The sequence below is a fragment of the Sinocyclocheilus anshuiensis genome, unplaced genomic scaffold, assembly GCF_001515605.1.
Source record: "Sinocyclocheilus anshuiensis isolate Anshui unplaced genomic scaffold, SAMN03320099.WGS_v1.1 scaffold1896, whole genome shotgun sequence".
Lineage (NCBI taxonomy): Eukaryota > Metazoa > Chordata > Actinopteri > Cypriniformes > Cyprinidae > Sinocyclocheilus > Sinocyclocheilus anshuiensis.
In genome coordinates this window covers 124,484-145,355 of record NW_015558694.1, presented here as the reverse complement: position 1 = coordinate 145,355, position 20,872 = coordinate 124,484, and the positions used below count along the sequence as shown (strand labels likewise).

At 41.7% G+C, this 20,872-nt stretch overlaps 2 protein-coding genes across 2 annotated transcripts in view; both read left to right on the top strand.

Moving 5' to 3' along the window:
- The window catches only part of LOC107681348 (reelin-like), a 106,978-nt gene extending 100,020 nt beyond the window's left edge, over positions 1–6,958 (top strand). The window contains exons 58-60 of the mRNA XM_016477624.1: positions 2,185–2,283; positions 2,894–2,899; positions 5,789–6,958. Of these exons, the coding sequence (XP_016333110.1) occupies positions 2,185–2,283; positions 2,894–2,899; positions 5,789–5,885 (202 nt within the window). The 3' untranslated portion in view covers positions 5,886–6,958. The remainder of the gene's footprint in view (positions 1–2,184; positions 2,284–2,893; positions 2,900–5,788) is intronic.
- A 1,200-nt stretch (positions 6,959–8,158) lies between these two features.
- On the top strand, positions 8,159–19,684 carry LOC107681352 (fibulin-7). Its single transcript, XM_016477627.1, has 8 exons — positions 8,159–8,312; positions 12,981–13,140; positions 13,301–13,471; positions 17,187–17,312; positions 18,478–18,651; positions 18,890–19,027; positions 19,121–19,256; positions 19,324–19,684. The coding sequence occupies exons 1-8, from the start codon at positions 8,217–8,219 to the stop codon at positions 19,682–19,684; spliced, it is 1,362 nt and encodes a 453-aa protein (XP_016333113.1). The 5' UTR covers positions 8,159–8,216.
- The last annotated feature ends 1,188 nt before the right edge of the window (positions 19,685–20,872 follow it).

The window sequence follows — 20,872 nt, the reverse complement described above, 5'->3', positions numbered from 1 at the left end:
CCTCGTGACCTTTTGTAAACTGTATTTATGACAAAGAACTGCACAGATACAGATATTATAACAATCTATGGATAAACACACACACCTTGTGTCCTCTGTTTCTGTGTGAGTCCCCCGCGGTCTGTGGATGATGGGGAGGAGACGAAGTCTGCCGGCGTTTCATATGAAATTTAAAGGGGACTGACCGATCACGAATTTGTGTACAGTTTATGGAGCTAATCACTATAGCTCCGCTAAAAATGGCCTAGCGACGCCCATGCTTCTTACCTCCATTTCGAAGAACCAGGACAAATATTTCAATCGATCGCTCAGGCATTTAAGTGGCACCGAAATGAGGCACCGAAACCTGCGTTCTGATTCGGTTCTAGTACATACTAGATTGCATTGGTACGGTTTCGGTACCCAACTCTACTCAAAAGGAGGGGATTGCACTTTGGCACCTTTCTGATCCAATAATATTTGCATTTGAAGTTCACAGTTAAAGCAGTGTCTTCATGATTTTGCCTGTGCATTAGTCACTTTCCAAAGTAATTTAGGCAATGTGCTGAATGCAGAGTTCAAAGATTATTCTGAATGTTTGCACTATCACTTATGCATTCATGTATCTTAATAGCAGAAGGGACTTAATAGAATTTGTCAACATTGTTGTGTCAGCGCTCATTAAGCATATACTGTTTACATTTGTATACATGCTCCATTTAGTTTCTGTGTGTAGAGGTATGCACTATCACATTAAATCTCATGGAAATGAAAATGTGTGGAAAGGGAATTTAGACGGTTGTCATCCTCTCTGCCTGCTGTCTATTACAGGACCTATCAATAGTTGTTGGTTAAAACAAAGTTGATATGAACTGGTTCTTACCTAGGCAGTCCATCAGTTCATCCGCTCTGGGCATGGGGTAAGTGCTGAACTCAGAGATGTCATTCTGTTTCTGGAAATGAAGAAATGAAGAGTCTGTGGCTTTGCATCTATCATGATGGACCTGAATCATGGGCTTTTCAGTGTTTCAGTTTCACTCATACGTAACATGCACTGTACTTTGCCTCAGAAGGGCCACTGGCTAATGTTGACTCCAGGAATGTTAAAGATTTATTCTTTCATAGTGTTTCCCAACCTTTTTATTACACTCTCATATCAGTATCAGTTAGGCTCAATTACCCCCTCACTGACAAGAAATCTTACTCTGGTAAACTGAGGTACATAGCTGTTTTACTCGCAGCAAGTTGAACAGTTTGGTAAAGAGTAAATGAACATGTGCAGACTGGCCTGTAGGTGTCTGAGTGAGAAAAGAACGCATGTCATTTGAAAGATTAATTTCATTGAATTTTGTGCCAAAGCAATGATAAATGATTTAGCCACATAGCTGCTGTTAGGTGCACTGTGTGAATAGCTTTGAAAAGTGACCTAAGTATTGAGAAATGTGTCCTAGAGATTGTAAAAGACTGTAATTGTGAAATAGGAAGAGGACAGTCAGTCTGGTTGTGAGGCACTCCATTGATGAATGTAGTTCCTGTCACCTATATACTGTTAGAGAAATCTATCTGGTTAGAGCATGAACCGGAGCTTCATCACATGCAGTGGATCCTTCCAGTCATGTTTTCTCCTGGACTAGCTCTGGGTGGGTGCGGATCGGTTGGTCTGCTGGCTCATAACCCACACCTGTGTCCCCACACGGCCTCTAGCGCTTCTGTCCTGGTTAGGGGATCGTGCACGCTCACTGCTTGCTGTATGCATTTGGGTGTGTGTATAGCAGCTGATCCACTAGGACTCTTTCTGCAACTTGGGCAGCAGTGGGTTGCTTTGGGCCATCTATGAATAAGACGGTCCTTATTGGGATGTCTGAAAACTCTTGTGGTTATGGGTGAGATACATATCATGCTTCACTGGTCCTCTTTCTCTGCAAATATCTTAAGCATGTCCCAAACGTTTGTGCTTCCACAAGACTTTTGAGCTTTGTGAGAAATTGGTAAATTATTTTTTATTTTTTTACAATGTTTTGTGCGTATGTTTGGAACATTTAAATGCTGTTGACAAATGTCATTACACTTACATGCTAAGAGTCATTCTTGCCTATTTTCAAGCACCCTGGAGTTTTATCTTAAGATTTAAAATTGTTCTGAATGACATCTGGACTGCATCACTATCGAAGTACATTTATTGCTGTGTTTGTGTCTGTGCTGCAGTGAGGCTCGTGTGAGAGGGGTTCAGTTGCGATGGTGGCAGCCGCGTCATGAGGGCGCAGGGCATGATCAGTGGGCACTGGACCACGTGGAAGTCATTCTGTGAGTACTCCTGCCTTTAATTATGGCAATCATTTTTCCTTCACTCAGACATCAGTAAAATCTTTCAGCACAACTTGGATAACACAAGCTGACACCTGTGAGGAAAGTGCTTAGATTTGCCAGTACATTTTCCTGTTGGGCTTATAATGAAGTACACTCGTTATTAATACCATAGTTTTACATAGTGCTGCATTGCCAATAGACATTAAACAGTCCTTGCTCTCTCCCTACACACACACACACACACACACATATCTCAGTCCCGTCCCTCTCACTCAGGTTCTGGTCCTCACACTGCACTCTCTCTCTCTCTCTCTCTCTCTCATCACTGCCCTCCACATGTTCACTGCACTCACCCGTCTGCCTCCACCATCCTCTGCTCTTCTGCAATAACCTTTCCCTTACCTCCACCTAAATGTATGTTCCTCTTTGGCCCCGCTGTTTTCACTCCCAACACAACTCTGTTGGCACTGCATTCCCTCTGTTGCTCTGGTGTCGCAGCTCAGGGTTCTTTCACCCCCAGACCTTTGTGCAAGCCAGCAACAGCCCTGTCCTGCATCTTATAACCTTTCCTCTCTTCTGTATTCTGCTCCCTATGGCATGGCTGTAGTGTCAGGTAAGTGCTTTGCTTTGCTGTTCCCAGAATTCACCAGTGTTCCCTGCCTTTGGTCTTCCCTCATTGAGCCTTTCTTGTACATCACTGTAGACCTCATCACTCCATACAGGTGGAAAAAAATAAAGGAAATAGCAGATGAAAAAGTTAAATAAAGTTGATAATGATTGCGGTAAATCAATTAAAATTGCAAATGCAGCACAGTACGCAATGCACTGTCTTGAAGAATATCCAACAGCTGTTACAACGGTATGACCACATTTCAAGAAGCACTGAAACTAAAGTTATGACAGTATGTCAATATACAGTATACTGTGCAAAGGTCAGCATTTTTATTTTAAGATTATATCTTTTGCTTTTGTGTGCCAGTAGGAAATATTGATTTTAGATTTCCAAACATTACATACACAGTGTTGTATGTAAAAATGTCTGTGTTGTTTCCATTGTTGTGTTCCCCTGTATCCTATCCATCTAATTCCTCTACACAGCTGGAGGTTAATGTCACCCAGGACAGATCTGACATTTCATTTAATTTTTGGTTTTATACAGTAATTGATCATATACTTGGAAATATTATGGATGGAGACAGGTCAAATTAGTCATCCAGGTCACTGGAGAATATGACGGTAATAATCCCATATACAGCTGGAGTGGCAGAAACAAGTACTGTATACTGGAGTGTGTACACAACACTGTATGCCACAGGATGCACTCAAACCAAACACAAAGCAAAATAGTGTAGTGGTGAAATGAAAGACCCAACGTACACTCACTGGTCACTTTATTAGGTGCACCTTTCTAATTCTGGGTCGGACACTCTTTGCCCCCGGAATATGACATTGACATGCAGTTGCTGCAGATTTATCAGCTGCATATTCATGATGCACTTCTGCTGATCTAGCACAGATCTGGGGACAGTGTGCGCCACTGGAGTACACGGCAATGAGTGGTTTAAAGCTGCCATGATTGGCTGATTAGATAGCATGCAGAGCATGCAGATGTACAAGTGTCCCTAGAAAAATGGCTACTGAGTGTATGAGAGTGAAGCCCGACTCAAACGACTCAAACATGTGAGGGCAAAAGTGACATTGATGTAGATATGTGGAACAGGGTGGACAGATGACTTGAGAAAGGAGAGAAAGAAGCCATCCATTCACACCATACGTTCATCTTTCTGTATCCTTTTTACTCTGAAAAGCTGATGGTCAGAGTCTAAAATTGACTTTTAACTACACCTGTCAATTGACCTATCAGTAAGCCCCACCTGCGAACTCGGACAAACAAACAGAGTTGCTAACTGTCTTACAAATTGACAGCTGTCAGTGTGAAAACCTTGTCCCTATATCTTTTTGATACATTTTGGACACAGAAGGACCACCATTCAAGTGAGACTTAAATATGCCATTGAGGGATATATAAAAGATTTAAAAATAAATATTGTTGGTATTAATTCGGAAGCGAGGGTTTACATATCACAATGGTTTGTATGGTTTGTATGGACTCACTAACTTTAACGTTAGCTAGTTTTAGCCAGAGATACGTTACATTAACTTAAGATACTTGACATTAACGTTCTGCTTGAGCAGATGAAGATTGTAACTTAATGAGAGTATGACAACCAGAAAACGAACGTCTTTGTCTTCATTGGGATTGGGGGTGAATGCTATGGGACATTTTGCTCCGGGTTTAGGAAATTTAATAAAATACATTTCATTGCCCATCCTCTCAGGATAGCTGGAATCACTGTTACAAGTACCCCAGGCACATCGTTTTTCCATTTTTGAAGCATAAACCCCATAAAAATAATGCGAGCTTCAGATCTTCCAATGTTTCTCTATGGCGCTGAAACCTACAGACGTCCGAGTTCTGCTCCCCGCGCAACTGATACTCGACTGCCATTGGCTCATCTGCGTTTGAGGGGAGGGGCTTACCGATAGGTCAATTCATGCGTCCTGTGGTGGTGTGTTAATCTCATGTCTGTCGTTATACAACCTGAAGCGTCCTGGAGGGGTGGAATGAATGGAAAACATGTTGTGCCATGTCATTGTGAAGCTCAATCCTTTAATAAAGAAAATAGCTTGCATATGAACCTGACAGTGTAAAAAATGTTTTGTATGGTAACCTAAAAAGTGCTGCTTAGCAAAATGAACTGGGTGTCCAAAATATTAAACATAATAGCAGAGTTGTTTTAAAGTTTTTTTTAAGGTGTATTAGGTTGTTGACAAAACCCTTAAATAAGATTAAAAATGCCCAATACAGTTGAATCAAACATGATGTGTGTGTGCATGCTTAGTAAAGAGTCGGTTCCCCCGTCCCAGGTCCCTTATTTGTGATTGTATTTGTTCATAAGCCATTGCTAACTTTGTGTGTGGTGGCTGTATCTGCACTAGTCCAGAGACTCACAGATAAGCACAGATCCCTTTCACCGGTCCTTCACCCTCATCACAGCACCATCTAAACAGAACTACATGATGAACTACTCCAGACAGACCGGTCAACACCACTACTACAGCAGGAAGAGGCGGGCCTTGCGGCAACAAACCTAAACGCTTCGAGAGAAAAACCTGCTGCTCACACGTTATTCTGCTGGCTACAATCCCTTGATCTTTTTCCATCTGTCAGTCTTTCCTCAAGCTCCAACCTCAAGCACTACTCTATAGATGTCTTCACTCAAAACCTGAACCAGATTGCTGTTTTTGTCTCTTACCAAACAATTACGATGCACTAGCTCCAAAAGACCATAAAGTGAAATGATGACAGCGTTTGAGGTTATGAGTGAATGATCGATTTGATTTTGTAGTTTGTGGATTCAGTGCTATGTGAATTCTTAATGAAGCCTAGCTACGAATTAGAACAGCGCATTGTTAAACCTGTCTGCTTTCCTCTTCACAGCACCCGTAAACAGAACTACATGATGAACTACTCCAGACAGACCGGTCTACACCACTACTACAGCAGGAAGAGGCGGGCCTTGCGGCAACAAACCTAAACGCTTCGAGAGAAAAACCTGCTGCTCACACGTTATTCTGCTGGCTACAATCCGCTTTCCCTGATGAGAAAACACCACGTCAGGTCACTTCTGTCAGCATCTGGCCATACTCTCTCATCTGAACGGTACATTGGACCATCTAGTCCCATTTCTAGCCAATCAATGCCTTCCCAGAGCAGTGTGATGGGAAAGACAAGCACCTAAATGTGGCGTTTTTGTATACTTATCTATGAACTATTGGGTTTCCTACTTCTGTTTATTATAACCTTGTTTGAATTCTCCTGATGTGAACGACTACAAAGCTCTCCTGCTCTCACCTCACTTTCTACCACACTGTGAAGTTATTCTGATGGTTATGATGATCATTACTAGTGCTGATAAAGTTCTGAAGAGGAGAACTGAAGAAGACTCGTGCTGAAGCAGTTTCTTGGATGAAGATAATGACAATGTGTTTTGCTGTTGTGTCTGTGGGTTCGTTTTGTGATGCATTGATTGTGGTGTTCCAATCATTTGTTAGTTTTATACTAACTTGTATCTTTTGGGCTTGGATCATTTTTCCTTTGTGAAACAAGGCAAGTGGAGAAGTCAGCCTTGGAGAGGGAAAAAAAGAATCAGAAAGAATACTTTTAAAAAGAGAGACTAACGATGTTTTGTTGTTGTTGATAAATCACTTTTTTATATATCTTGGTTCCTTAAAAATATTTATGGTGAATGGTTCTCCACTAAACCTATTTAAAATACACTGTGGGTGAAATCTGTGTTGTTTTTTTCAGTTTGTTTGTTTGTTTCATTTCAGGTTTGTTTTGTTAGGTTTAAGTTATTAGGTCAGGTTCTTGGTTGCGATCGATCAACACCCTTCTCTTCTCATTCAGAGTCATCCAGTTACAGTGCTGTTACACATCTCATGTCCCCTCTTTCTTTGATGAGCTGTCAGTGTTGTTTATGATGTTACCTTCTCCCCTTCTTGGTGTAGCTCTCCAATATAGCAAGTTCTTGTATATATATATTGTATATAAATATATATATGCAGGGATCCATCAGCCTTATAAAAGGGAAATAAAGAACTGTCAAAACCTCCAGCAGAAGAGTGTTGATTTATTAAGGTGTTAGGCCGCATTTACGCTGCAGGTCTTGACCACTGAATCCTGACCACTAGACCACATGGGAAGGCTTTGCGTTAGTTGGCCCTTCACATGGAATGAATTTCGCTTGAAGATAGCAGATACTAACAGTCCCCTCAACTGCAAAGCCACAAAACTGCTGTTTTGTATGGGCGTCTTCAATGGGCTGCTCTCTGCTGGGTTTTAAGGGTGGCTGAGCATAAAGAAGACAGCTGTTGATTGAAACACTCCTCTTTCTGCTCTGCAGTCAGATGCACTACTGGCGCATTACGAGGCTCTGTGGAAGTGCGATGTTGGTGAGCCAGTTGTAAATACAAGTCTATTCTAGCGCTAAATATTGCTGGGTTTCGCACAGGTGGCTCATATTAGACCCCTGGTACAAAAAAGTCTGCTTTTACATTGCACTCAATGATGAACATGTTGAGAACTGAACCCTGCGTGATTATGTTGTTGATGAGCTAGTTGTAAATAAAAATTGAGCACACGGACAAAAAGGGATTAGGCGATGAGGGCAAGTAATTAATGACACAATTTTCATTTTTGGGTGAACTATCCCTTTACGAGCATCTTCACTGGGCTAATCTTTGCTGGGGTTTACAGACTTTTTAATTTTTTTAACTGCAGTGAGAACTAACTGGTGCTAAAAACTGGTGCGTGCCTGTGTGTGTGTGTGCGTGTGTGTGTAATTAACTAATCTTTGTACATTTTTATTATTGGGCACAGATAAAAATAGCATACATTTTGTACTGGGATAAAACATTTCTTACTGTGGCCCTGACTGATGAATCATGCATAATAACACCAAAAATGTATATTAAAACTAGTTTAGAAATTGACCCTAATAGGCTTACAATGACTTACAAAGATACATAACAGCTACAAGTGTATGCACTACTTGCTTTATGCAAGCACTATATAGGACAAATCACTATACAAGAGTTACCTTATTATGCTTTATTTCAGGGGAGCCCATGTCTTATTAAGGGGAGCCGAGCTCCCCCTAGCTCCCCCGTAGTTCGCACCCTGCCATCCAGTAAATACCCCAACTGACCTGTGGTTTATGGGGAAAAAAGTCCTGTGCTTGCTTTCCTAAAATCCTCTTAAAGCAGCAGCCTCATAACGCTGAGCCAGTAACGTATGTGGAGCTTAACACAAACAGAGCCTTTTCTTGAGAGAATCCACTACACAAAGGCATTTAATAACAAAATCAATGTATCCAGTCAACGATTTAATGAAGACGATGAACCGAAGATATGCTGTGCTCCTTTCAGTATTCATCTGTCAGGTTCATGCCATGCTGCCTCAGGTAAGTGATATTCATCAATTCTGCAGAAAACAGATGTTAAATTCAACTTCTTAAGATGTGTTTCAGAACAAGTGAGTTCATTCAGAGTAGCAGGTCAAGGGTTGAAGCTAAACGCTCTGTTTATGGCATTGTAGTGATTGTGCTCACTCTGTTTATAATAATGCAGAAAGAGACGATGGTATCAAATATTCTCGAAGCCTCAGCAAAGGTATCTTTCACTGTAATGCATCTGATTTAGTCAAGTTTGAGTTTGTAAAAAGCCCAACAGCAAAACAAGACAAGCTTTTTTTCTTGAATGATAAAATATACCAAAATAAGCCCCTATACTTTTAAATTCTTATCACTGAAATAGGGACAATATAAACAAAATTGTGAGAAGTGTTTGCAGTGTGATAGACTGTAGGCTAAGCGTCTGACTAGTGCACTTATTTCAGCCTGCAGTAGTGCACTAGTCTACACAAGCACTCTATTCAGAGGGTCTGAGGAATGTTGTGATGTTCCTTAAAGAGAACACTGTTGAACTGAACATCAGCAGCCTCACTACAACACTGCTGCTCTAGCACTTCACCAGCTGTTTGCACAGGAACTTCAAATATTTATCTAGCTTACATAAGTCTTACAAGATGAAAACATAGTACCCTTCCCCTCAGTTACAGCCAATAAGAAGAAAATATCATATTACAGTTGTTACAATTGATTATCAATAGATTAAAAAAGTTCAAAAAGTTGATTATCAAAGTGTATGAAAAAAATGATGCTGCAGAACTCAAAGCACAGAGGGTTTGACAGGATCTCGAAGAACAAAATTAAAGAACCCAGGTGAAAAAGAAATTTATTTAAATTGTGCTTTTTCAGACATACTTACTATATTTAAATTATTGTGTTTAGCATATTCCTTAAAAGTGTAACTAAGCATATATTTATTACCAAAGTATTTCTAGTATACTTTTTATAAATACATTAAAAGTATGCTTCTGTTTAGCATATTTCTTAGAAGTATAACTAAGCATATATTTAATACAAAAGTACTTCTAGTATACTTTTTAGAAATATATTAAAATGCAATTCAATATATTTTTTATTGCACTTCAAATAAGCATGTTGGGAATACAAATGTATTATAAACACACTACTTGAATTTCAAGTATATTTTTAATACATTTAATACTACGTCTTTTTCAGCTGGGACACAGTCGAGCAGATCAAGAACCAGCAACATTTCTGTGCAGCGAATGTAAAGCTCTGCATAGAGACTGACGCCATCTGCATTCATAACCATAATCATAAATCCGCTGTTGTTCTTTGGAAACTGACAAACAATATTTCATGTTTAGATCTTGAGAGTTTGAGGATAACGAGATCCACTGACACCAATAACTGTGGAACATGAACCAACTGGACCACATTATGGATGTAATATCCCATCATTCTTTTTCAGAAGCTGTTTCTAGGGTCGCTTGTAACACTTTTCCAAACCATGTTTTCAGATTCGATATCATGTATGCAGGCCCTTGTAATGAGAATCAAGACAGGGTTGATGGAACTATAGAAGTCCATTGTTTTGATATTGTACAGTAAGCAGGTGAGGAACACTGCAGTTGAAGTGTTTATTTGTACCATTCTCAAAATATAATGCATAGGATTAAAATGGGTTTGTTTGTCTGTTCAAAAGCAAATGAGGTGAGAGTTGATGATTGTGATGTTGTAAGATGTAAAAAAAGAATAAAAACAAAAGCTAACTCCAAACGGTTGTCTTTAATGTAGGAAGCATCAGTAAACATTACCATCATCAGCCACTCCAGTTCTTCCTCACCCCCTCTAGGTCTCTTATTAGGTCTTTTACTGCCGTCTAGCGACCACACTCAGTATCACAATGATTCACAGAACACAACATCTTCCCTCTCTGTTAAGAACACTACTTCAGTAACTGAACACTTTTCGTATTATGAAATTATTGCAATAAAGCCTGCAACTGTAGTTACAAAAGAAGGTGACATCTGTTTGAACATATAACTAACACATAACTAACATATGGCAGTCAAAATTCTTTGACAAAATTTCCTTACCACTGAAATTAAATGATTTCACATTCATGAACCTCAGAACACTTTTTAAAGTACATTTCTTTTACAGCTTGGTTCAACTAACAACTGTTCTTAACCCTTCAAATCTCAATCAGTTACATTACATAGTCTTTGTGCCACTTAGGTTTGAATCTACTACGTGGCTGTTTCGGAGAAGTACCCTGAATGAGTTGTGCGCAAGTTGGTGTATCAACTTGACCTCCACTTACGGGTGCAGAATGAGAATGAGCCAAGTGTGTGACATTCCATCTCTTCCCATCACTTAGCAGAAAGGTGTTTGGACTCACACGCTTTTCCACTGTTAACGGAGCAGAGAATCTGGAGTGTGCTTTAGGGACTAAGCGAGGAATTCTGACCCTCACTCTCTCCACTTGAGCAAAAGACGGGGTACGAGCATGCCGCTTAATGTCAGTGTACTGTTTCATCTTGGCTTGTTTCCTTTCCACAGTGTCATGGACAGATGAATTCGACATAGGAGCAATGGGCAAAATGTCCAGTCTGGTTCGCATTTTACGTCCATAGAGCAGTTCATAAGGTGAGGTTGAGGTAGTGGCATGAGGTGTCGCACGAAACACTTGAAGCCAGTTGGTCACAGCTTCCTTCCAAGGCTGTGACTGCAGGATGGCTGTCTGTATGCAGCCCTTCAGAGAACGGTGGAACCTCTCAATAGCTCCATTGGCTGCAGGGTAGTACACAGATGTCTTGTTATGGTGTATACCCCGGGTCTTAAGAAATTCAGCAAAGGCAGCTGATGTGAACTGCGTCCCGTTATCAGTGACAATGCTTTCCGGATTTCCATGACGGCTAAAAACGGTGGTCAGAAAATCTATGACACCGTCAGTTGTGGCGGATGGGCAAAAGGCAAGTTCAGGCCACTTTGAATAGTAGTCGGTCAATGTCACAGCATACCGACAAGCAGGAATCAGTAGTGGTTGTGGACAGAACAGGAGTAGCTGGCGTTGCATCTGAGGTGGTAATCGTGTCAGCATTTATACAGAGATGCAAGTTGCTAATTAAGTCCATACCAAGCAATGCAGTACCTTCCTCTACCACGAAGAATGTGCCTGGAGTGCTCGAATCCACTACACACACCTGGGCATGGAGACATCCAAGTACTGGAATGTGTGTCTGTGTGTAGGTCACCAGTCTAGCAGAAGGTGGAGACAAGGGGGTGGAGCTGAAATATTGTTTATAGACATGGTGTGGTAGTATAGAGACAGCAGAGCCTGTATCTACAGTAAGTCGTATCTCCTGGGCAGCAGAGGCAGGTGTATGAATGGTGGCATTGCAAAACAGTCTCTTTGGAGCATGTTCATCAGTGTTGCCCGTATACAATATAGTCACGTCAGGTAACTGCACCTCGTGTACTTTACTGGTCGGAACAGAACGACATACGCGAGCAAAATGGCCCCTTTTATTACAGGACTTGCATTGGGCATTTGCAGCAGGGCATTGAGTGGAGTTGGCTAAATGCGTGTCAGAGCCACACCTAAAGCAAGATCTACGTGGAGAAGAAGTGGCTGCAGCATGTGGCTTAGATGAGCGGTGGTACTGTTTGTTTGTAGTTTTGTGTGATTTAGAGTGCACAGTCTGTACTGGAATTCCCTTGTCCAAAACACCTCTGTCTGAAATCTTTTTTTTGCTTGATCAGCAGCAGTTGCAAGAGTTACGGCTGTGTCCAGTGGTAGGTCTGACTCCAGTAACAGCCTTTCTCTAATACTGTCACTCAACAAGCGTTCCAGTAGTTGATCACGAATCATGTCATCAGATTTGTCCTCAAAACCACAGGTAGCTGCAAGAGCACGCAAGGCAGCTACATATTGTGCAATAGTCTCATGTGGAAATTGAGCTTGCTTTCTGAATGCATAGCGTTCAACAACAACGTTGACTTTTGGAGTAAAATGTTTGTCTAGTGCACTGACAGCAGAAGCATAAGTGTCACCTGTTTCTGGTAGAGCGTAAAATATCCGCTGTCCCTCTGTTCCCAAACAATGGAGTAACGTGGCTCTTTTGCGGATGTCTGGCCAAGCATCCCCCGTCGCATTAATCACTAGCAAGTAGTTGTTAAACATACGCAGCCACATGTCAAAAGGCATTGCTGGTTCCCCCAGACAGGGCAAAAACATTGCTGGCGCAGGAACATTAACAGACATTCTGAGAGCAACAGCAAAACAAAACTGCAGTGCGGGGTATCCTCGTCGCCAATTTGTGATGTTGTAAGATGTAAAAAATAATAAAACAAAAGCTAACTCCAAACGGTTGTCTTTAATGTAGGAAGCATCAGTAAACATTACCATCATCAGCCACTCCAGTTCTTCCTCACCCCCTCTAGGTCTCTTATTAGGTCTTTTACTGCCGTCTAGCGACCACACTCAGTATCACAATGATTCACAGAACACAACAATGATGTTTCTCTGCTGTTATGATGACCTGAGAGCTGATTTCAGACGGCCTGCGCCTGCTGGTCTCGTGGATTCTTAATCAAATATAACTAAAAACTGTGTCTGGTCTGCTCTGGATCTGGATGTTACCGGATCTGAACATCTTATGAAACATTAAGCTGTGACCGTGCATGTTTTCTCAGGACTGTCCCAGTAAGCAAGACCTACAGAACTCAATTCAACAGGCTCAGAAACTGCTCTCAGCGCAGGAAGATTCGTACCTGCAGAGTCTTCGCACTTTGAGGAAGAAACTGAACCTACTGCACGATAGCGTCGCACGCCGGCCCGCTAAAGCAAAGAACTGTAAGACCACATGACACCAGTGTTGATGCTATAGACATAAAACAATATCAAACAAGCCAAATGTGCCAACGAACTGACAAATCAAACTACATTATATGAATCATGTATGCCATTTAAAGTGTAACTCTTAACACATGTCTCTGTGTTTTATATTGCGCAGCTACTTGTCCTGACCTGGATGCTCCTGTCAATGGCAAAAAGCTGGGGAAGATTCTGTTTCCTGGTCATGAAGTTCACTTCCTGTGCGACGAGGGCTTTGAGCTGTTGGGTTCAGAGACGCGGCAGTGTAAGGACTGGCTCGGCTGGAGCGGTCAGCAGCCCGTCTGCAGAGGTGAGAGCTGAAGCCTGATCTATTTGGTCTCAGTCTAGGTTTGGTAAAGGACTCATTCTATCAAACCTGCAGCTTTTTCCCGTTAGTATGGAAATGTTTATGATCTTATGGAACCCGAGCCCACTGTTCCACACTAGAAACATCTTTCCTTTGAAAACTGGTCAACTTTTCAAAACACATAGTAGCATTCTATTAGTCACATTTGTATTTCAAGGTGCTGTAAGTGTGTTTAAATAGCTATATGTTGCCACTATCTGAGAGATACACAATATCTTTTCCGACGGTGTAAAGTTCAGAATTGGCACACGATGGCGTCGGTGTGGGCATGATTACTTCCGGTCTTTGAGACGTTCACACTTACTGTGAGGGGAAACTTTCACACGAAACGGCTGGATAGATATTAATGTTTTCCTAATTAAATAGCGGATAGTGGTACATCAAAGACGAGAGAAATCATCCTCCTTACATTATTGTGTACCTCTGTGTGGACACCCATCAAGATACAACGCAGAGATTGCTTCGTTCGTTCAGAGTCAGCGGTTGGCCAAAGTCCACGGATCTCTTCATTCAAACACAAACCACTCAAGTGTGCAATACTGTCCAATCTCGGAGAGCTGATTTCGTTCTGACTGTTATTTATTAGATCATAAGGTTTGTGACTGTACAATGACGCTCAGAGATTTCTGCATTATGGACTCGATGTGTGTTTTATTAACTTTATTTGGTAACCTTATTTATAACTGTATCGGTACAATTTAACAAAATTTAATTTTAGTAGGTTTGCATTTATTAAAAGATTGGTGTTTGTATTTCCCTGTGTGTTTTTATTAATATTCATCTGTTTTGTGAAAATGAGCTTCTGTTGCACAAATCATTATCTGTCTGTTGTCTATAAGCAGCGCATACAGTATATTTTTACAAATTGTTTGCATTAATTAACAAATAAAACAAATAAAACAAAAGCTAACTCCAAACGGTTGTCTTTAATGTAGGAAGCATCAGTAAACATTACCATCATCAGCCACTCCAGTTCCTCCCCCCCCCTCTAGGTCTCTTATTAGGTATTTTACTGCCGTCTAGCGACCACACTCAGTATCACAATGATTCACAGAACACAACAATGATGTTTCTCTGCTGTTATGATGACCTGAGAGCTGATTTCAGACGGCCTGCGCCTGCTGGTCTCGTGGATTCTTAATCAAATATAACTAAAAACTGTGTCTGGTCTGCTCTGGATCTGGATGTTACCGGATCTGAACATCTTATGAAACATTAAGCTGTGACCGTGCATGTTTTCTCAGGACTGTCCCAGTAAGCAAGACCTACAGAACTCAATTCAACAGGCTCAGAAACTGCTCTCAGCGCAGGAAGATTCGTACCTGCAGAGTCTTCGCACTTTGAGGAAGAAACTGAACCTACTGCACGATAGCGTCGCACGCCGGCCCGCTAAAGCAAAGAACTGTAAGACCACATGACACCAGTGTTGATGCTATAGACATAAAACAATATCAAACAAGCCAAATGTGCCAACGAACTGACAAATCAAACTACATTATATGAATCATGTATGCCATTTAAAGTGTAACTCTTAACACATGTCTCTGTGTTTTATATTGCGCAGCTACTTGTCCTGACCTGGATGCTCCTGTCAATGGCAAAAAGCTGGGGAAGATTCTGTTTCCTGGTCATGAAGTTCACTTCCTGTGCGACGAGGGCTTTGAGCTGTTGGGTTCAGAGACGCGGCAGTGTAAGGACTGGCTCGGCTGGAGCGGTCAGCAGCCCGTCTGCAGAGGTGAGAGCTGAAGCCTGATCTATTTGGTCTCAGTCTAGGTTTGGTAAAGGACTCATTCTATCAAACCTGCAGCTTTTTCCCGTTAGTATGGAAATGTTTATGATCTTATGGAACCCGAGCCCACTGTTCCACACTAGAAACATCTTTCCCTTGAAAACTGGTCAACTTTTCAAAACACATAGTAGCATTCTATTAGTCACATTTGTATTTCAAGGTGCTGTAAGTGTGTTTAAATAGCTATATGTTGCCACTATCTGAGAGATACACAATATCTTTTCCGACGGTGTAAAGTTCAGAATTGGCACACGATGGCGTCGGTGTGGGCATGATTACTTCCGGTCTTTGAGACGTTCACACTTACTGTGAGGGGAAACTTTCACACGAAACGGCTGGATAGATATTAATGTTTTCCTAATTAAATAACGGATAGTGGTACATCAAAGACGAGAGAAATCATCCTCCTTACATTATTGTGTACCTCTGTGTGGACACCCATCAAGATACAACGCAGAGATTGCTTCGTTCGTTCAGAGTCAGCGGTTGGCCAAAGTCCACGGATCTCTTCATTCAAACACAAACCACTCAAGTGTGCAATACTGTCCAATCTCGGAGAGCTGATTTCGTTCTGACTGTTATTTATTAGATCATAAGGTTTGTGACTGTACAATGACGCTCAGAGATTTCTGCATTATGGACTCGATGTGTGTTTTATTAACTTTATTTGGTAACCTTATTTATAACTGTATCGGTACAATTTAACAAAATTTAATTTTAGTAGGTTTGCATTTATTAAAAGATTGGTGTTTGTATTTCCCTGTGTGTTTTTATTAATATTCATCTGTTTTGTGAAAATGAGCTTCTGTTGCACAAATCATTATCTGTCTGTTGTCTATAAGCAGCGCATACAGTATATTTTTACAAATTGTTTGCATTAATTAACAAATAAAACAAATCTTTAAATTAGTCATAAGTATTTATTATCTTTTTACAGCCCATGTTTTCATCTAAACGTATTTGATGCAAAGATAATTGTGTAAATGTCAAATACTAAAATATGTCGTGAAAATGTTGATGGGACGAACTGATGTATGAGCAGAATTGAGAAACGGATATTTATGAAGATCAGTTGATGTCTCACAAGGCAAATGTATTTCAGTTAAAAAAAGTCAATGTAATACAAACATTTGCCAGAAATAAGTAATTTAGTTTGGTAAGGGAAAAAGACCACTAATCCAAAATGGTGGATATGCAACTAGCCCATTTCAGTTTTGTTGCCGCAGACTGTGGAAAGTCTTTTCTTTTCTAGCATGTTAATACTACAAGCAAGGGCGCTGAATCTGGTGAAGAGGAGCTTGACTAGCTCCAAACCTGGACCTGAAACCCTACTGAAGGCCTTTGAGATGCCTTTAACGTAACATAACCCAACATCTGACCGCAATGATGCTGCTGTGCAGTGTTGAATATTACATTTCAAAAGCATGAATCCCTGTAACAGCTTCCACTGGATGTTGAACATGGATTTGCTCCCATTCACACACCGTCTTTGAGGTCACTGGCTCACAGTTGGTGTTTCAGTTGATCCTGAAGGCGTTCAGTGAGATTCTCTGGGTTTTGTGTAGGCCAGTCGAACTCTTCGACACCAGACTCAATAAACCACATGAGTATGGAATGAACTTTGCTTTGTGCACATGAGTATTGCCAGCAGAAAAGCACCTTCCCCAAGCTGGAAGCACAGGATTGTCATCATATGGTGTAGCATCAAGACTTGTGCTCACAGAAATTTCAGTCCCATCCATGTCAACAGACTTTTGTCCACATAGTGTATCAGTGTAAGGGGTGCAGTGAGAAATCCCACATCTCTGTGACGGCCTTGAGTTTGGCTTCTAGACTCTGAATCTTCACTGAGTTCCTCTCCTCTCTCAGATATCGATGAGTGTCTTTCATCACCTTGTGCCAACGGAGGAGCGTGTACAGACGAGGTCAATGGATTCAGCTGCGTCTGCGCCAAGGGCTGGGCCGGACCCACCTGCCAGTCTCCAACACCAACATGTGGGTTTGCATTTGCTCAGAATCACATTTACAGGCTCTGCGTTTGACGACGGAGCACAAAATGATGCTACCAGACCTATCAGAGTATAGAGTTCTGTACTGCTCCTCAGATGAACAAAACACACACAGAGATTCCCATACGGATGTTCAAGCGTTAATGGCCTCCTCTGATGATGGCTTCCAACACTGCTGTAATTACACTCCAGCCACATATTTATCCTCACTAAGCTGAAGCCACTAAATACATGGATAGAGCAGTCTATGTACAGTAGTTATAGCTGCTGTCAAAACATAGCCAGTAACATCTTGCCAAAATGTTTATACCCTCAAAAATCAACCAAAAGCTTACAGTATGTCCCATTTCCAAATGTCTCCTAATCGATCAAAGATGAATTATGATCCTGTCACATCATCACATATGGCTCACATTTCTTTCATGTGGGATCAGGGATGTAGAAACATCTAAAAATGGGAGGACACATTAAAAAAAAGTGTTTGCTCTTGTAAGTTGTTGTTTGTTCCAGTACTTGCACAAAAACACCTCTTCAATTACTATTTATGATTGCCTCTAGTCAGCGGTGGATCAAGCAGCAGTGCTTCAAATTCCCATTCGCTCATCCACAGCATTCCAGTAAAATTACAAAACAATGTGCAATCAAATGCACTCGTTCCTGATATACATGCACTGACAAACAGCTGCAATTTGAATTAGATTGTTAGAAAATGTTCTGTGACAAGTTTCAAAACCTGCACCCTCTAATACTCCACACAAAACACAGCCAATCTGTGCTAGACCAACACATCGTGAGATCTGATAAAGCCTTGATCATACATGACAGCCATGTGAATATCTCGAGGTGTTTATACTTGTCCTAGTACAAGAACCTGTGTTTGTTTTAGTGAAATCATCGTCAAACATCAGTGTATTGTTGGGATGTTCTCATTCAGTGCTTTTAACATTATTCTATTTGGCCTCAGATGTTAGGGTTAGGGTTAACCCTAACCCTAACCCTAACCTAACCATAGTTTACAGCAACGCACGACGTCTCTTCTGACAGGTGCAGCTCTCGCTCACACTGATGGCTCAAGTATAAACCAGGCTTCATGCTGAAATCCTATGATTGTTCCTGTGCTGCACAAATAAGTTTACGTGCTCTCTCTGCAGTTTTTGTCACTATAGCGAACACGTCTCCTGTCAGCGCTGGAGCTGCGGCCGCGTCCTCGTTCCCTCTGACCCGCACGTCTTCAGCGTCCAGATGCGGTCAGGTTCAGGGAACGACCCGCTGCACCTGTGAGCCTGGATTCACCATCTCCAGCCACGACAGCAGCGTCTGCACAGGTACGATCACTGCAACCACAACACAGCTGAACAGATGCTGCTCCAGCTCCAAACTGTACTCTGGAAGCCGCCAGTGCAGCAGGTGATGTATTCCACGGCTTCTCTCCACACTTTATTCTTCACCAGCTTGTGATGTTAGGCGACTGGCAATGCTGCTCTTTTCAGTAGTGACAGATATGCTCCTCTTTCGTCCAATGACGTGTTTGTTTCAGTCAGCTCATTTTTGTGTTTTTCCTAGACATTGACGAGTGTAAACTGTTCCACGATGGGCAGGCCGGCCGTCTGTGTTTGCACGCGTGTGTTAACACCGCTGGCGGGTACCGATGCAGCTGCCCTGCTGGTTACAGCGTGACCCGTGACGGCCGGAACTGCAAAGGTTATTGATTAATAGCAAAACATGCACTTCGGAAACAAAGCGGTCCAGATTTTGTTCTGACCCGGTTCTACACCCTTCTGCTTTTCCTCTCAGATATCGATGAGTGCAGCAGCAGGCAGAACAACTGCACGCGCGAGCAGCTCTGCATCAACACCTACGGAGGCTTTCAGTGCGTGACAGTGGAGTGTCCGCAGATACGGAACGCCAGTTACGCCAAAACCTCTCCAGTGTAAGTTACAAAGCATCTTTATTTAAAACAAAAGGGAACATGTGAGAAGCAGGTTTTGTCTGCGCAGGCGCTGTGAGAGGAACCCGTGTCCCGTGGACAGCAGGACCTGCTCTCAGGCGCCAAACTCAGTGTCCTTCCACTACATGTCTGTGGTGTCCAAGCTGTCCGCTCCGCGCGTCATGTTCCGCGTGTCGGCCGTCAGAATGATAGGAGACGCGCTGCGCTTCGCGTTACTGGGCGGCCGCGGCCGGCGGCACTTCAGCGTGCAGCGCTCCGATCGTCAGACGGGTGAACTGCTGCTGACTAGTCCTGTCCAGGGTCCCGCCACGCTGGACGCAGAGCTGGAGATGAGTGAACTGGAGAGGAGAGAACTGCTGGGACGTTACATCACCAAGATTACCATCTTTGTCTCACCATATGAGTTTTAGAGTTAAATTAGAGAGGTTAAAGGCAGGGTAGGTGATTTGGTTCAAAAACAAGTTTTCTCACTGGTGAATGAGACATGAGCCTCTCATGTGTCGCTGCCTGTGCGTGGTCACGTGTTTCGGAGGAGGCGTGACTTTGGAGAGTGGTTTGCAGGGAGGGTGCGATCTTATGCTGTCAAAGCTAGCTTGCTATTTCCCTACCCTACCTTTAATATTACCTTCAGAAGAAATCTGGCTAGTTAGTGTGTGCATTTTTATATATACTGTGTAACACATAAATTTAAACAGAGTATGTGAGTAGAGTGACAGTTTCTCAGCTTTTTGTTATCAGCTCCACTCTGGGTTTCTCTTACTCTAGAAAACTGCTTGACCAATCAAATCAGAGGATCAGAACCAGCAACAGTCACTGGTACAGTCATAACTGTTACATTGCTTAAAGCCAAATGTGTGTATGTAGTTGGACAAATTTATAATAATGAATATAGATGTCAATATTAGGGACTGTAATCATCTGTTGTAGTCTATTTATTTTAAGCTCGGACAAATACTTTTTCATTCTAATGTATACATTTTTTGTCCTTTATCATGTTCCTGTCTTCAGATTAAAATAATGAATCTAAAGTTTGATTGATCCTCTGAATTATTTTGTGCTGTACTCAGATCCTCGTTAAGATGCTTCTCATTAACACCAGAGACACTGAGGGTGTGTTAAAGTCATGTCTGTGGCGACTCCTCGCAGGCTTTTCACGGCTCTTCAGCAAACACACACACCATGAGCGGCTGTTTTGGAGAGCTTGACTTTTAGGTTTCCCTGTACATTTAATACAGGGCCGTTCCTGTTAAGCAGCTTAAATATGCAGGAGACTAATAATCAAAAGTCTGGCTTGTGAAAGTCTACTATTAAATACAATATATTTTAAGCTAGTGCACATGAATAATACTTATGTGAGAAAATAGTGACACAACAAATACATAAAGACTATAAATCCAAATGAGCCAAACCATGATTACATATTTTATTTATGAAAATTAAACATTTGTACAATATATGATATAAATACAAAGACAAGATGGCCAGAAAGATCATATTTACTGTATAATAGGCCTGTTATCTTTGTCTGACATTTAGAAAAAACACAACAGATACAAGCAAAGCATAAGGTGCACATCTGATCTCTCCAGCTCTGAATC